The sequence below is a fragment of the Lepidochelys olivacea genome, assembly GCF_965140295.1.
Source record: "Lepidochelys olivacea isolate rLepOli2 genome assembly, chromosome: 1".
Taxonomy (NCBI): domain Eukaryota; kingdom Metazoa; phylum Chordata; order Testudines; family Cheloniidae; genus Lepidochelys; species Lepidochelys olivacea.
The window spans coordinates 29584983-29603236 of record NC_140411.1 but is presented as its reverse complement, the minus strand read 5'-3'; the positions used below and the strand labels follow the sequence as shown (position 1 = coordinate 29603236).

The window sequence follows — 18254 nt, the reverse complement described above, 5'->3', positions numbered from 1 at the left end:
GGTTTAAATAAGGGCCTGCAGCTATGGATGAGGCATAAGATTCAAAGCCTTTCAGAGAGCTGGTTGGGTTTGGCAAGGTGGCAGCTAGGAAATAAACACAACTTTTTACGTATAAACTGACCACATTTTAGTAGGAATCATTGTAACATCATAAAATATAGAACCCCATGATGTCATTTTTCTGGCCACTTTTCAGAACTGCACTTTAAGTCATATGTCGCTCAGGATCCACAACCATCAAGCATGAAAAAGCCAGGAAATGTCAGAATTTTTTTGCTTCCTGCCTCATCTTTTGTTTATTATTGGGCAGATTCTGACACTGTATTCTACTTTATTCATTCCTCTGTAGTTCAGCTGAAATCAAAAGAATTATGTGTGGAGTACAGAGATCACATTCCGGCTTTATGCTAGCTAGCTATTGTTATAGCAGAAGTCACCAGTTGGCATTATTACAGTCTTACAAGTCTTTTTTCCCTTAGAGTGCTGGTAGTGGACATTCTATGCAGTATGCTACATTGTTAGTTTCGAGATGAAGATTTCTTTCAGGGGAACTAGTGCAAGCCACAAGGGAGTTTGCTCTCTGCCTTAATCCCTCTAATTAGAGTCAGTTCTTGAGGCAGAGTTGCTTCCTGGGAATTGGGTATTCATGTGGGGCTGATTCCTGAAAGAGAAAATTGCCCGCATGTTGTTTGACCACCTCTGTTTCAGGTTTGCTGTATATGGCAACTAAAGCAAATTATACTAAGAAAATACCCAAACTCCATGTCACTGATTTCTCCTACAACAGGAAACTGATTTGCAAGGCCCCGAAATCTGCTACCTATTTAGTTGGGGGTCACACCCATAGTGCAGTAGTCACTTTCCAAACACAGAAGAAAGCAGAGACCCTGCTCCAAAGAGCTTACAGTCTAAAAAAGACAAAGATAGAAAAGGGTGGTGAAAATGATGCAACACACAAGCAAAGGGCCTGATTCTTCCACCATACACAGTGAGCATATACACTGAAATCAATGCACAGCAAGGTACTAATCAGAGTGAGCAGAGAATGGCAGAATGTGGCCCTAAAAGATCAGGGTAATGACAGGTGCATGACCTATTTTTTATAAGTTTGGCCGTTTGCTAAGTTAAACAAAATTCTCCCCCTCCTCACTCTGTCATGCAACTCCCTCATCTTCCCCTCACAGCAATCCTAGCTTCAGTCTGAGCCATCTGGCTGATTGCTAAACCAATCATTGACCTGATTTTTATATTATATAATGTTTGCACATAGGAGGCTGAGCGGGAAGCCCCCCTCTCCGCCAGCTCTCCCTTGTTAAAGAGTGGGCAGCAGAACATTCTAGTTACGCTTCTGTCCCCTTTACTGTTTTCTCCCTACCTGTTCCCTTTCATTATATTTTCTGTGTCAATAATGAAGTCCCAGCTCCTTAGACTATAATAGCTCTCCCCTGTCCTGAGTCCCACCTTATTCCTCATTCTTCCCCAGCTTGCTCTGTGGGAGCTCTGTCTTCCTCTCTGGGACTTGTGTTCTTCTCCATTTTCTACGCTTTCATCATCTCTCCCCCTTGTCCTCACAGGCCTCTGCTCATTCCTGCTCTCCCTTCTCCAACCTATACCACTTTTCCTCCCCATCTCTCTCCTTCCTATTTACTCCACACTCCTTGCCAGCATTCTCCCTCCAATCTTACCCTCTCTCTTCCACTCCCTCTCTCACGCATGCACACACACATACACCCCTCCCTTACTTCTGATTTTCCTACCATACATCATCTTCTCTCCCCATACCAATAAGTAAGTATTCAGCCACACTAGCCACCTTCTCTCTTTGCAGGCCCATGCATGAAGATGAGTTCCTCCATTATGGGATCCCCACCCAAAGCAGCTGCCTCTTCTCCCTCTTGTTGCTCAGTGGGTGGCCCTTAGGCCCCATATCCTCTCTTCCTTTCCACAGAACCTCTCACAACCTCTGCAGGGCCCTGCTTTCACATCATAAGAACAGTCTCCCATTAAGCAGTTACAGCGAAGCCCTCAGAATAGGTCTGGCTGGTATCTAGCTGCCAAGTACTAGTAGGATATACACAGGCTATTCCGGCTCAGTTCTAGCCCAGAAGGCAAGCTTGTCTGGGGGTCTAAACCCATGCACAAGCCACTTATGATTTAAGCCAGTCTCCATCATCATCAAAACACATTTCAGGAATGGAAGAATCTAACTTGGTCATGTATTGTGCTACAGATTATCCTTTTTGGATAAACCACATTCCCTTTTGAGAGTTAGTTAGTCCCGACCTGGTAGATGTGGTGTGCTGGAGAATCTTCACCCACCCCCAAACAATCCAGTTAAGTCATAAATCCAAGATCTCTAGATCCACTGATTTTGGTGAAGTTACACCAGCATAAAACTGATGTAAGAAGCACTGTTCCCTCTCAGCTGTGCGCGTGCACACAGATCCTAAACCCCATGCACACGGCGAAACACGGCATGCACAAAAGTTTGCACAGAAGCACAACAATTTGCACAGAAGAAATTTTTTGCACACACAGCCTATCAAAAATTAGAGGGAACATTGGTAAGAAGGTGAAGAAACAGGTCCTACAGGTTTTTTTTAAACCACATGTTCAAAATGTATCCATAGATGTACCAGAGAAAATATGTGACACCATATTTGGGTCTTCAGCATGTGCTACTCAAAATGAGCTATAGGTATTCTATGTGCTGAATGGCACAAACAGATTCACAGGAGTCTTCAGCATATTGGGCCAAGTCTTCCATGTGACACCAGCAGAGAATTTGACTCATTCATTTTAACATTTCATTCCAGGTCCTCCAAAGCTTGGCTGACTGGCTCCCATTTAGCTGCAAATGCTCCAGCATTCACCACGTTGTGACATCACATCCAGTGCCAATACTCACAAGCCCTTGTGAGCATTGGCACTGACCCACACAGGATGAGAGAAGCGATATTTTACAAATATGTGACATGGTATTGAAATGGGGTTTTGCATTTCCATTTTTTAATATCTTTTGGGATAGAAGATAAAAAAATATTACTAAACTGGGCCTATAATGCTAGCAAGAGCACCTAGTTTAGTGTTTTTTAACTGAAGATCACGAAGGGGATAAGATCCACTATCCTCCTTTCACAGAAAGTGGAAACTGAGGTAGAGAGAGATGACACGACTTGTCCAGCATCACCTAGCAGGCCAGTGGCACAGCCAGGCATAGAACCCCAAGCACCTATCCAGTGCCCTATCCACTGGACCACACTGCCTCCCAACACATCACTGACCTGACTCTGCTACTACTATTTATATTTGTATTACAGTAGTGTCCAGAGGCCCAGACTACGATCAGGGCCCCAGTGTGCCAGGTGCTGTACAATCCCTATAGGCCAATTCCATGCACAGTGGGTTCCCCTGGGAACTTGGCCAATTATATTCTGCCTATTTACATTCCCTCAGCAGTTTCAGCGGGATCAGTGTACTTCACCTCCTGTACTAAAATGTTATGCAAGACTGCTGTGGTCTGTTACACAGCTACTACTTTCCACTTCAGAAGTGTCTGCATTTTTAGTGAAGCAATCACTATAGAGTTACCTCATAGAGGTATTGTGAGGCTTAATCTGCTAATGATTGTAAAGTGCTATGAGATCTTTGGATGAAAGTTGCTGTAGAACTATTATTTGCTATGACATCACAACAGAGGGCATGCTGGGGCTTCACAGATGGGCAGGAGCATGGTACTGCGATTTAAGGGGGACTGAAAAAAAAAGGGGGAGACTTTAATGTAACTAGAGGGTGAAAAATCCCTTTACCTTTGCTATTTGGAGGACTCAACACACAGTTGGTTTTTTGATAAAGTATTTACAGGCCACCTTTAAAATACTTTTCAAATAATTAACTCTTTTTGTTAATTGCAACATAGCTGTCATAAATACACCCCTCAAATTTCCATGCAGACAATGTAAAAGGACCCCATTCAATTTAAAAATCACTCTCTCTCTCTCTCTCTCTCTCTCTGAAAGGCTTTTTGTTTTTTACCTACTATTGTAAAACACCTAAAATTATTATAAACACTATAAAGTACTACTATAAATGCTACCATGACCAGGGTAAATGCGTCGATAGATGAGATGTAACTGATCATTTGCTCTGTGCATCTGACAGCACCTGCTGAATAATCATTTGCATGGGTTCCACTGTATAGCCACTAAGTCAATTTCCACTATTGTTCTTGTTCATACAGCAATGGGAGAGAGAAAAAACTTTTTTAAAAAATAGGAAAATGTAAAACCACAATAACTGGCAGTGAGACTTGTAATTTCAGGTTCTAAACCTGCCTCAATTTAATTGTTTTCTTCTTTAAACTGACTTGATTTTTCATCTATGCATCCTTTATATACAGTTTTATCTTCATTCTTTCCTGTGGTGCATTAGTATGTTTCACCATTCTCTAATAAAGTGTAACCTAAATACAAAAGCTTCTTTAGACCAGTTCCTTCTCCTCCCCCAGCCCACCATGCATGCCTGCAAAAGAAGAAAATATCCTACTTACGTCTCTCCTCTGACTTCAAACAACCTTACATGCATATTCCCCTTGTCTGATGATGTACTCTAAACTCTGATTAAAATTGCTAAGCCCAAGCATCCAGAAAGACAAATTCTAATCTATATGTGCTCTAAAGGCTCCTATCTCTTTGGCTTCACCAACTGCTAAATGATTGCTGAGTGTTTTCAAACTCACATTTTCACTTCTAGTGCAGGATGCTTGATTGAATAATTATTAATGTCACTTTAATCACACCTCAGTAATTAAAATGTTTCAGAGAAAGGAGTCTGTTAAAACTTCTTGCACTGATGGCCTAAACCACTTTAAACGACAATGTATAGTGACATTTCTGATGTAGAAGAGTATTACAAGTGGCCTGGGGTTCTTTTTAATAAGGGACTTTTAAGGACAGACACATCACTACCCACAGACATTTAGTTCCCTAACCTTAAAGTTCAGATGGAAATAGTTTCAGTGTTCTCTAATAAAGTTTAATCAAACACTGGACATATTCAACCTTAAAAGAAAACTGGAAACATAATGATAGGACTTGATGGAATGATGGAATCTCCATCATTGGAGATTTTTAAGAGCAGGTCGGACAAACACCTGTCAGGGATGGTCTAAATAATATTTATCCTTGCCTTGAATGCAGGGTACTGGACTAGATGACCTCTCCAAGTCCCTTCCAGTTCTATGATTCTATGACTTAGACGGTCATTTCTTTACTGACCCTAAAACTATTTTTAAGACGATAAATGTACAGAAATCATGTGTGTTGCTTGGGAAGGTTTTAAAAACTATTGTTTCATAAGAGCAGCCATACTGGGTCAGACCAATGGTCCATCTAGCCCATTATCCTGTCTTCTGACAGTGGCCAATGCCAGGTGATCCAGAGGGAATGAACACAACAAGTAACCGTCAAGTGATCCATCCCATGTTGCCCATTCCCAGCTTCTGGCAAACAGAGGCTAGGGACACTTCAGAGCATGATTTTGCATCCCTGCCCATTCTGGCTAATAGCCATTGATGGACCTCTCCTCCATGAACTTATCTAGTTCTTTTTTGAACTATAGTAGTGGTTCTCAAACTTTTGTACTTGTGACTCAATCAACACAGCAAGCCTCTGAGTGTGACCCCCCCTTATAAATTAAAAACACTTTTTAATATATTTAACACCATTATAAATGCTGGAGGCAAAGGGGTTTTGGATGGAGGCTGTCAGCTTGCAACCCCCCCCCCATTTAATAACCTCGCGACCCCCTGAGGGGTCCTGACCCCCACTTTGAGAACCTCTGAACTATAGTCTTGGCCTTCACAACATCCTCTGGCAAAGAGTTCCACAGGTTGACTGTGTGTTGTGTAAAGAAATACTTCCTTTTGTTTGTTTTAACCTGCTGCCTATTAATTTTATTTGGTGACCCCCTAGTTCTTGTGTTATGAAGAGTAAATAGCACTTCCCTATTCACTTTCTCCACACCAGTCATGATTTTATAGACCTCTATCATATCTTCCCCCCCAACCCAGTCGCCTCTTTTCCAAGCTGAAAAATCCGAGCCTTAGTAATCTCTCTTCATATGGAAGCTGCTCCATACCCCTAATCAATTTTTGTTGCCCTTTTCTATACCTTTTCCAATTCCAATATATCTTTTTTGAGATGGGGCGACCAGATCGGCACGCAGGTCCCATGGATTTATATAGAGGCAACATGATACTCAATAAACGTGGAGTCTCTCTCTGCACAATTTAGGGTCATTCAGCTCTCACACTGCATTAAAGCTGAAGACAACACATAAATCAGCTGAAAAATAAACTTGTGTTGCTGCTTCTTCATGTTAAGTGCCACCCCTGTCCCCGGCAGCATGCACGGGTGGTGGGACCCCCAGCTCCCTGACGGCAGGGCCTATGCATTAACATACCGGGGTCTCTTCCCCTACACTGCCACATTCCAAGGAAAGCTCATGGATCAGAATTTCTGAGCTGGTGTCTGTCCGTTCAGAGTTCCAGCGTTGAGCCAGCTGAGGATCAGGCCCCAACCTTTAGAGTGTCGTTTGCCCAGAACCTTTCAACACAACTTTTTTAAATTATCACCGGACTCATTAAAAGTATTGTCTGGAGGGTTATCTAACAGCCCTATTTCTGACCATACCATGGAACAAAGACAGAATTGCTGAGACAGGCTGCAGAAGCGCAGTACATCTGTACTGACTGATTGCAGAACCGGTATCAGAATGTGCACGGTTTGCCCCGAATTCTGGTTACTCAGCACAGCTTTCATACAAGCATGTGGCTTATAAGCTTTTCTCTGTTTGAGGCAATTCTCAGACTGTGGGTCGGGACTGCATTTTAATGGGGTCGCCAGGGCTGGCTTAGACTCGCTGGGGTCCGCAGCCAAAGCTCAAGCCCAAATCCAAGGGCTTCAGCCCTGGGCAGCAGGGCTAAGGTTAGAGGCCCCCTGCCTGGGGCTGAAGCCCTTTGGCTTTGGCCTCCCGGCATAGGGCAGTGGGGCTTTTGCTTCGCCCCCTTCACCTGGCGTGACGGGGCGTGAGCGGACTCAGGTTTCTGTCTCCTCTCGTGGGGTCCTGTAGTAATTTTTGTTGTCAGAAGGGGGTCGCGGTGCAAAGAAGTTTGAGAACCCCTGCACTAAGGCACCCTCTCAATCTCTCTCTCTCTCCCCCAGCTTCTTTTCCCCTTCCCCAGTCTGCTCCACTATCAACAAGCACTGAGCGAGGCAACAGGCACTTCCATGGTCAGGCAGCTCTGACTGAAGGAATCTCAGACATTGCAACCATATGTCAGACTCTTTCAGGGAAAAGCGAACTAACTTGACTTCCCAGTCGCTGTTTACATCCAAAATAAAGCCCCAAAGCTGCAATCAAAGGCTTCAACCCTTCCGCGGTGCCCCCCAAAGTCTCCCATGCTCTGTTAAAGGAGATCACATGGAGCAAGTAGCTTTTGCAATTTCCCCCCACCTCCTCCAAAAATAAGTTTGTGTTTATTACCTTTCACTTCTTGCTCAGAAGTTCCCGGCAGAAACTTTGCAATCCACATGAGGCTACCATGGCTAGTTTTGACCCCACCAAAAAAAAAAAAAAAAGCATAAAGCGGCTACCGTGCAAACGTGCTGCTTGACATGATGTGTAGAAAACGGATCGAGATGCAGAGGAAAACCTCAGATCCAGGACACAACAATCAGCCCCATTCACACTGGAATGAAAGGAATGTCAGAGCTTTACCTACTGCCCAAATCATGGCAGTCTCTGCTGGGTCCTAATGTTGCACCATGTATCCAGCGAGAGTTCAGTCCCAAGCAGACTGTGCTGAGCGGGCTGGGCGGGATAGGGGACTGGCATCGAAATGGTAACACTACACTATCCTGCAACACACACACACACGCGCACGCACACGCCAATGAGCTACCAGGTCCTAGTGCACCCGGAGTAAAGCAGGACAGATCGAACTCAGTAAGCGAAGTCTCTGGCAGAGAAGGCAACGCTGGCATAGCAGGGCCTGCTGGTGGTGGAAACCCTGTGGCAGGAGTTTGGAGATTTTAACCGCGGTTTCATCTAAAACTCCTTCGGATTTTATTCTAGGGCATAAAAACACATTGAAACAGTTTTAAGCAACCGCTTAAGGGAGTGACAGAATACTTGGTGGTCTTCTGGTGAAGATGGAGCAGAGTCATGCTCCACACACGGGGGGGGGGGGGAAATCTGGTAATTTCTAATTAGAATGGTCTCCTCTGCAAGTTTCTTCTGCCAATATTTGCACTGGAATGGATCGAACTGAATCCATCCCTGAAGGTAATTTAAGATTTTATTTATTTTATATTCAGAATAATCACATTTCATTCAAATTGTGTTGGTTTGGGGATTGGGGATTGTTTTATTTAACAATTTTTGTTTTGTTTAACAATTCTCTTGGTGATACATAAGTCAAGACAGAGTCATGCTCATTCTCACTTAGCTGTGTTGACTGACATCCCAATAGGAGTAAAAAGCAGAAAAAGCTTAATCACCAAAGTCACAGATCACAGGAAACAGCAAGCATGTCCCATTTTACATGGTCAGTTTTTCAACCATAATCACCATCACTTTAGGTGGTTAGGGTACCAACATGGGACTTGGGAGACCTTGGATTCCTTGCTCCATCACAGTCTTCCTGTGTGACTTTGGGCAAGTCACTTAGTGTGTCAACAATGCAAAAATAGAATAAAATAAAAACTAATAAAATAACCAAAACTCTGCTGCAGCAAGTCTCAGAGCCTGAGTTTACAGACTTGGGCTTGTGGTGATAAAAATAGCTGTGTAGACATTCCTGCTTGGGCTGGAGTTGGGCTCTGAAATCAGGCAAGGGGGTTGGGACATCTACATGGCTATTTTTAGTGCCCTAGTGCAAGCCCTCTGAATCCGAGCCTATCGACCTGGGCTCTGAGACTTGCTGCTGCAGGATTTTTTTTTTTGCCAGTGTAGACATAACATTTGTCTCTCTGTGCTTCAGTTCCCATCTGTTAAATGGGGCTAATAGCACTGCCCTACCTCACAGGGATTGTTGTGAGGACAAATACATTAAAGATTATGAGGTGCTCAGCTACTGAGAGAATGGAGGCCATATAAGTACTCAAGACGGAGAGATAAAAAAATGTTTTTAGCATTAAAACCGGGGCCTCAGGCATTGGTGGTACCTCAGTCTCTCATTCACTGCCTATGGCACACAAGTTTAATCTCCTGAGGACCGAAGGGCTTTAGTCTAACCCAAATTATCACTCAGAGTTGATGGTTTAATGGTCCATTCTGGCCTCAGACTCCATGAAACTATGAAAACAGGTCTGGCCATGTTTATTACCTTCCACTCCTTCCCCATCTCAGTGTTCCCCTTTTGTAGTATTGCTATCGTTTATTTGTATTACAGCAGGGTCTAGAGGCCCCAGCCAACATGATAACAGCCCATGCCTCAAAGAGCTTACAGTCTAAAGAGCTAAAACAGACAAAGGGTGGGAGAAAAAGCATCTCTCTATCATCATCATCATCATCCCACTTTACAAATAAGGAATGGTGGCACCAAGAAATTAAGTGACTTGCCCAAGGTCACACAGACAGTCTGTGGGAGAGTTAGGCATTGAATCCAGATCTCCAGAGCCCCAGTCCCGTGCCTTTAGCAAGACCATTCTTGCTCTCTGTTAGGAAATCCTTTCACACCGGTTAGAATTTGAGTGAAGGATTTGCATTTTGTTAGTGTATTTGCACTTTCGTTGTTTTGTTGAGCAGCATCCCAAGTGTGCAGATGTGGGGGGGCAGTATAAATAACATTACTGTTATTAAATCCAGGCCCTTCTCCCTGCTGCACAGCTGCCTCCCGACTCATTTTCCCATAAATCGCTTACTGTACATATTCCTTCGTGTCAAGCAGTGGATTTATTGACTGTGCTGGACAGCAGTACTGTAGAAACAGGAAAACAGGAAATTTGTCAGCACACAGTGGTTCTTTGCCATTCAGCACACCAGTTCCACGAATGCATTCTCATTATGGCTGGAATTATTCATGATTTAACTTCACCAACCGTACCTAAGCAAGCCATTCTTCAGACTTATGATGCTGTAGAGTCTGATTGCGAAGTGGGAGACCTACCGGTATGTGGGTAGCATGTGTGTGTGTGTGTGATTATTTTGGACTTAGTGCCTTTCATCAAAGCATCTCTAAGCACTGTACAAAGGGGTGCACTCAGCTTTCTGAGGCATGGGGGCAGGCAGGCATACCCCCTTCATGCCATGTATCTGTACTCAATGTGCTGTACCTTTCCCTTATTTCCTGGCGCCAACATTTCTTACGGTGACTGGATAGTTCCTTCTTTTGTCTCTCATCAGGAGAGAGAACACAATGCTAAGGCATGTCTATACTTTGAGCTGGGGGCGCAAGTTCCAGCTTAAGGAGACATACCCATGCTAGCACTGATCATGCTAGCCTGCTAAAAATAGAGTGTAGCTGTCATGTCAAGAGGAGCCAGCCACCCCGAGTATGTACCCAGTGCTAGCACTGGCCCATACTCAGGGTGGCTAGCTCCTCCCACCACTCACATGGCTATGCTGTACTTTTAGCACACTAGCTTGATCAGAGCTAGTGTGAGTATGTCCCCTCGAGCTGGGAATCACACCCCCAGCTCAAAGTGTAGACGTACCTTTAGATTTCTCTATTTAATTGCTCCAGCTACCTTTACTCAAGCAAAACTTCCAGTGACTGCAGGATTAGCCCTATCCTAGTAGTTACTTTATAGTGCCTAGAATGTGCAAGGTGCTTTACAAACCCACAAAGAAGACAAAGGGGCTGATCCTGGGCTCAGCCCTTGTTCCTATGTGCTACTCTGATGGTGTAGAGGGGCCAGAGAAGTGCTGCAACAGGCTGGAGGAGAATCTCCCCAGTGCAGCAGCAGTGTAGCACTATATTTGATGCTATGCTAGCCCCCTCACAGCCCCCAGCATGGGGTGTGTGCTAGAGATGGGGCTGAGAGGGGAGAATCTCTATAGTGATAAATACTATGGGAATTCTGGGCTCCTCTAGGCTGTCGTGCATTCCATAGGCTGCCTGGGTAAGGCTTCTGTAAATTAATTATTTTTTCTTTAGTTACCTTGATCCTGTATTGAATTTTATACAATCTGAATAAAACTAGATTTGTGGGATTTAACTGAGTCTGGTTACATTAGCCAGAGACTCCTCCAACCCAGTGTTTAGAAAGGTTTGGTTTGGTGTTTTAGCCTATCCTTACAGGCACCTGCAAAGAGGATTATATCCTAATACGTCTTTCTATAGCCCCTTCAACGCACAATGCATGATCTGGATTGTGTTGAATTTCAGAGGATGATGGTCTCTTTCTGCCTATGTAACTTTGTTTCTCTTTCCCCCCAAACCCTGTATTTTTGGAGACACATTTGCCAGGGCTTTTCAAAGTCCTTCTCTTGTTCAATTCTGTTTTGACTTCACAATTAATTTAGTGGTTGTGAAGGGTGCAAGATTGGAGACTGAAGTTCTCTAGTAGGTGACAGGTCTGGTACAGGCCAGCAGGAGCTCAAGCTTCCTCACACCACTTGTCTAATGGAGTTAGAATGTAACCCTAAATGGGACAAGAGGGTATTTCAGTTCCCATGCCCACACAGTCTTTGGCCTCTCTGCTGAGGATGCCTATTATAGTCATGTAAACAAGAATTCACTATGAACTGGATTGATGATATCTTTTTGATGATAAATCATCAAATTTGATGATTTAACTGGGAATTGGTCCTGCTTCGAGCAGGGGGTTGGACTAGATGACCTTCAGGGGTCCCTTACAACCCTGATATTCTATGATTCTATGATCTCATTTCACATAGGCCCATGACCAGCCACCTATTGCTAACAAGGGCCCTGGAACAGATTTAAGACCAGCAATCTAAAAATGGAAGGCTCTCTAATCTATGAGAGAGGGGAAAAAAAAACTTCCCCAGATTTCCCACACATTTCTTCTTTAGTTGGGAGTGGGCAGAGCAAACGTTCCCCAAAACGTGACAAATTTTTCCACGCATTTCTAATGACCCTTCTGCACTGAGTCATCACCAACCTCCTGTGTCATCTCGAGTCCCCAGTCAGCTCTGTGTTAGTGACTCCCTTTTACTATATAGGTCTGTGATGTTTATTACACCCAGGCTGCAGGCAAGAGCACTGAACTCCTGTGGACTCGGCCGTTCTGAACAGTAAGTTCAGTCTGGTATTGATGCTCATTACATTTAAAACCACCTACGCATGTCATCACATTGACTCTAAATGCAAACAAACAAATAATTATCCCATTCCAGCTGACAATTTGGCAACCCCAAATGCCTGCACCCCATATTATTTCTTGATTGTGACTGCCACTTCTGATGTTAGACTAGGCAGCCCACGACTTACAGCCCCACTAGCATTACCCCCTGCTATAGTGTATGTACAGCCAGCCTAAGATAGGAACAACCAAAATAGTCATGGTAAGATGCTTGGACAACAGCATGAACCAAAACGTGGAATTAAAATACAGTCTATAAAGAAGACGTTTTATTAGAGTAAATTTAGTAAGTAACACAGATCCATTAAAAAAAAAGCCTCCTTACCATGTCTCCTGCCCAGTCAGATGGAAAGAATGTAGCTGTTCTGATTAATCACTAACTTCATTTATCCCAGATACACGGCTTGTTTCAGCAGATATTATTTTAACAGTCATCAGCTTCTCTGAAATGTTTTAAATTATGAGCAGAGGCACATCCACTTGTGCTCTTCAAGCAGTAGTTCCATAATTCCATCTGCAAAAGGTGTTTAAACAATCCAGCTACCAGATGGCCAGTAAACTCAAAATCTTGGTGAGCATTAAAAGAAATATATTATTGCACTAAATTAATAGCCACTGCCAGGTTTTCACTATGGTGACGGCTGTACATATTTATCAGCTCCCCTCCGCTGTGCATTTAATAGGCTGCATTGCAACTACAGACAGCAAAGTCATCTCTGCACATCTGTTTTCCCAATTTTGCCAAAGAGCTTTCATTTTTCTTTCCTCTAATAATTTGACCTGTTTCGTTTCTGGCAGAGGACTCCGTTAAATGGAGCACTAGCTTCCTGGATTCATTCCAGCCAGAGATGAAGTCAGAACAAGGAAAAAAAGCAGCTGGTGGCTACTAAGCAATGGGAACAAACAGGCAAGGGATTTTTAAAAAAGTCAAATGGGATTGGATTCCTAGTTGTAATGGTTGCACAGGAACAACGTACCACAGAAACTGTATTTCCTGCAATCACAGTAGTTGTAGCATGCCTCCCCTAGTACATCTAGATAATCACACGTGTTCAGCTATCAGGAAATTTGGTGCACAGCCTCTAAGAATTTCCACAGATGTATTAGGTCTTTTACAAAAGCATTCAGATCTGGAGTCAGGAAGAGTGGGTTTCCCATCTCAAACCCCATCCCCCCATTTTATTTTTCCACTTTTATCAAATTTCCATTACTCTATCACAGATTTCTCTGATCCACTCATGTAGGGAGAGAGCTCTTTCTTCGCACACATCTTTCCTCATCTGGCCTCTCTTCATCCTGATATTCAACTATCTTATCCTAAAGCAGCAAACAGACCAATTTCTAGTGACACTTCCAGTTGGGTGTGACTCAGAAGCAGGATGTAGCTGTGGCAGCATCAACTGACGCCCCTCCTTAAGAAAGCATCTTTCCGTTGCCCTTCCTTTCTCCGAGACTAAAAATTCCACCTCACAGCTCACCAAGGAGACAATACAACATTCTTCTGCTAGGCTGCAGAGCAAGTGTGAAATATTCTGTTTTCATCATTTACAGAACAACAGTCACAGGCAGAATCATAAGTGCAGAAATCCTGAATTTTGGGAGAGTAGACAGAATGGATGAGAAGAAGAGAGAAGAGTTCATTTTAGGCTAATCATTGTGGACCCCTGACAAAATGATGCTTCCAGTACTTGCTTATCACAATCGTTTTAACTTGGGAATGAGTACGGGACACTTCAGCTAGCAGCTACAAAAGGGCACAATTGTGTCAGATGATGAATACCTCCGGAGGCTTCTCATCACCCTCAGTTCCTATGCTCTTGTGAAACTGAACGTGCAAAGCTCGACTCAGGAGATGCCCTTTGTCATGCAGGATCAGACTCATTGGTGACTGCTAGGGACGACAGTACTGATCATCCAAACCAAGCCTTTTATGAGCTGTGGGGGGAAAAAACTGGTTAAACTTTCTTCTCCTCTATTATGTTTCATGCTGGAAGCCAAAAGAACCCAAATACCATAATAAAGACCATTCTCATGATATTTCAAGCTATATAGGAAGCAGGAAGGACCCGAATCTCATGAAAGTGCTTGGAGCACTTCTGTACTTGGAAGTCTCTAACTATCTGACAATGAGGAGATCTCTCTCGATCTCTCTCTCTCTCACACACACCTCTGTCTTGCTAAAAACTCTCTTCCTTCTTCTAAGCTCTAATCTTTCCTTGTTCTTCCATTTTTGCACAATTGTCTCATATTCTGTTTTGGTCTTATCTAGTTTAGATGTGAGATCCTGTCTTACTCTAGGTTTGGAAGGAACAGTGGAAATGTAGGGTGCAACCAAAACTACGTTTAATAATAATTTCTGGCCTCTGGGACGTTGAATGTTCCCACACAGCCGCTACTCCCCTTCCCACACAAGTGTTCAGATGGGGAGCAGGAACTGGGTGGGAGCACCCTCAACTTGCCAGTTGTACCAGCACACCAGGGAAAGTGATTTCCACTGAGTAGAGGGCTGGCACAGATTATTGCCTTCTCGGAGCAGGAATGGAACCAGAGAGTCCTAGGTCACAATAAAGTTCCTGGTCTACTCTCAGAGAAGCACAGTAATGCTCTATCCCTTGCTTAGAGCTTGTGGCAAAGACACAGTTAAGATCTTTTGGACCTACAAAACTAGGCTGCTAGTTGATCATCCAAACTCTCTGCTGTTTCATTTAACCAAACCAGATCTTAGAACTTTTGAGGTTCAGCCATCACTAGTGAGGATGTGGTCAAGGGAAGGGCAAAAACAATGACAAAAGGTACGTAAAGAAAGACTGAAGATGTGAGGGATCAATAAGAAAAGCACAGAAGGGAAGAGTTGGAATCTGCAGCAGGGCAAGTACGTTTTAAGTAATTTGCAGATTTTAGACCTATAAGATCAGTTAGGCAATGGAATAAGCAGCCAAAGGATGGCTGTTGACATTGCATCGCTAGAGATATTCAGCACTAGACTAGACACCCATCTAGTATGGATTATTTTTTAATAATCTCAATCCTGACATCAAGCAGACAGAGCTCACAAGAGCTTCCCTACAATCCAGTTTTTAGAATATAGTTTCCATTTAGGCATTGCATTAAGAAATCCAAACTCTGGGCACCAGAGGTTCACAGTAGAGATGTGTACATGATAAAATGACCATTTTTCTTCTATGCAGTGTTGTTGTAGCTGTGTTGGTGCCAGGATATTCGAGAGAAAAGGTGGTTGAGATAATAGCTTTTATAGGACCAACTTATGTTGGTGAAAGAGACAAGCTTTTGAGCCTACATAGAGCTCTTCTTCAGGTCTCCTGAAATTGGTCCAATAAAAGAAACTACCTCACCCACCTTGTTTCTCATTTTTAATTCTGCCTATGGACAACCCTGTGTTTTACTTTAGGATGCTGGTGATCTATCAGTTCCTGTATGTTGTCTCCAAAAGAGGTTGTGTCTCCATAAAATCCAATCTCCTTACCAGAAAACCAGTATTTCAGAAAAAGGAGTGTATGTTCGCAGCAATACTCAAATCTCAGGCTTCAGAGCATAAAATGATCAATGAAGGAGTCAGGGAAGACATTTCCCCCCAACTACATTGCACAAACGGTGCACTGTGAGTGGTGGGGAAGGAAGATTCACTTCCCACCGAAGTTCATGTGATGACCATTCCTGGAGGTGGAATACCAGAACTTAATGATCCAATGAGGGAAATTGTACGTTCTTATGGACACATAATGTTGCCCTCTATGAGACATGATGCTCTGCTCCAATGGTCAAGTTTAAAAGTGCATGACTTTCTGTGAGGCAGTGGGGAGGATTGGGGGGAACCACAAGAGAAGGGTCTTTCTGCATGTCTAGCTAAACAGAATGTTGAAAGTCGTACCACAAACAAATACAGTCCTGAAATATCAGTGCACCTCAGATTAGACTCTGCCCACCTCCTTCTGTGAGAACATAATTAACGTGTTTGGTTTTAGAGAGGTCTGCTCTCTGTCGTTTAGTAATGTGAATCACGTCACTTGGTCCCAGAGCCCTCACAGTGCAGAATGCTGACAAAGAGCACTGGGCTCATACCTGAGACCACCCTAACTTAAGATGACTTTGGTATGAAGCATAAGCACAAAGGGAAAGCCATTGTTCTAGGTCCACTGGCACCAAGGGGTTATATGGGGAAAGAGTGTACCTCTTCCTCAGGATAACCGCTTTTGCTGTGAGTGCCTCAGCTTCCGCTTCTCCCATGCTGAGAACCTGCTGCTGAACAGCCATCTTGCTCAATGGCAGTAGGGCAGAACTGTCAGTGTGACAATGGAGCAGGCTAGGCACGCCAGGCTGGCTGTGATGCCACCAGCTTTTCTGAGAAGCCACTTGCCCATAGAACCAGAACATATTTAGTCAGCTCTCTTAGAATAACTGCACTTCGCATGTTTACTGCATATTACACCTCCAACCTTTCCTACTTCTAAACTACCCGGGAACCTCTTGCCTCATTTTTCATTTTGTCAGGCAGTCTTGAAAGCATGACCCACACCACCACCACACATACACACACACGCACTCTTGTGTCTCCATGCCCTCTCCCCATTCCTCAGGGCAACAGGTGGTCAATATCTTCAGCTGTCTCTACTGGCGCTGATGGTATGAGCCACCTGTTGAGGATCTTCTGATGAGCAACATGTAGTCCATCTCATCCTCTCTGGCCTGCCTCAATACAGCACTTCTAGCTAGGGCTACAAAACAGACTACTTCTGCCATGGCCCTGCTGAGCTGGGGTTAAGAGAAGACTCATGACCTTTATTGCCTAACGATGTCCTAATGAACCTGCTAGAGATTATGGATCATCTCTCTTAGAAAGCAAGTGCTGGAGGACCCCAAGCAAATAATTAGGGGGTGTCTCTCAGCCTCAGCTCATAGACCCGACAGCAGGGTCTGTTTGCTGCTTCCTGTTGCATTATTTGGGTAGATGGTCACCCAGTCCCCAGAAATGCCTTTATGCCTGTTTGAGCCAGTCGCCTACACTGGGTGGCCCCCAAGAAGCTACCTAGTGCCCCCTGCAGCCCAAACAGGGGAACTTCTAGCTACAAGACTTAACAGGGATAGAGCAGGCCACCAGCACCCAGTTCCCCACTTGAAGGTAAAGTGCGTGGGATCTTGAGCCCAAGCAAGGGGCTGACTGTATGTTCCCCTAAGTTTGTTGAACCCTGCCAAACCAACCCATATGAAGTGAACTATTGATTTCATTCTGGGAGCTGGACTCTTCACTCCTCAGATTTCACACATTTCTAGTCCTGATTCCCCTCTGCTCTAACCACTAGGAACATAGCATACCAGAGGACAAAGTTTTGGGAGCTCATTGTAGCACTAACCATCAGAGCAGAGAGTTACAGAAGTGCTGGTGCCAGGCACGGGTTAAACTTTAACTGCACTTCCAAAAACCTGGAGCATTTACACTTTCTGCAACAGAAAGGTGCAAGCTCTTGGCACAAAATTAAATACCCAAGCAAATGTGATTCAGAAAGGTACTAAATACATCTCCTAGTATGCAGCAGTGTCCACCTCTCTGGTCTGTGCATTTAAAAGCAATGCAGAAAGGAGCCACTGGTAATGATGCATTTATGCGGCAGACTGCACTCAGCAGCTGCCCTATTTTTTAACTAAGTCTTCTCATCCAAATTACAGTATAGGATGCAGAGAAGAAAAAGACATAGGAATATATGCTCTGCATGGGACTTACCCAACTGATCCAATCTGAGTGGTGCTGGTGCGCCTTCAGAAATCTCATTGTCTGCAGGAAGAAGAACAAATGCCTGGAAAGAGCAGCCTGATTCATAGATGTATATTGTTAGAGAAATAAAACTGCTTCTAGTAACACTGCAGTGAGGCCGTTGCTTAGCTCGCCACTAGTTCTGCCAGGTGGTG

General features: G+C 44.0%; 1 protein-coding gene across 2 annotated transcripts in view; it reads right to left on the bottom strand.

Annotated features, from left to right (window-relative positions):
- AMOTL1 (angiomotin like 1) overlaps positions 1-18254 on the bottom strand; it is a 154818-nt gene that overhangs the window by 108642 nt on the left and 27922 nt on the right. Inside the window, exon 3 of one of the 2 annotated variants that reach the window (XM_084617772.1) lies at positions 18070-18120. In XM_084617772.1, coding sequence (XP_084473898.1) covers positions 18070-18120 — 51 coding nt within the window. Of the gene's footprint in view, positions 1-7545; positions 7671-18069; positions 18121-18254 lie in introns of those variants that run through there. The other variant, XM_084617773.1, reaches the window with a different exon arrangement.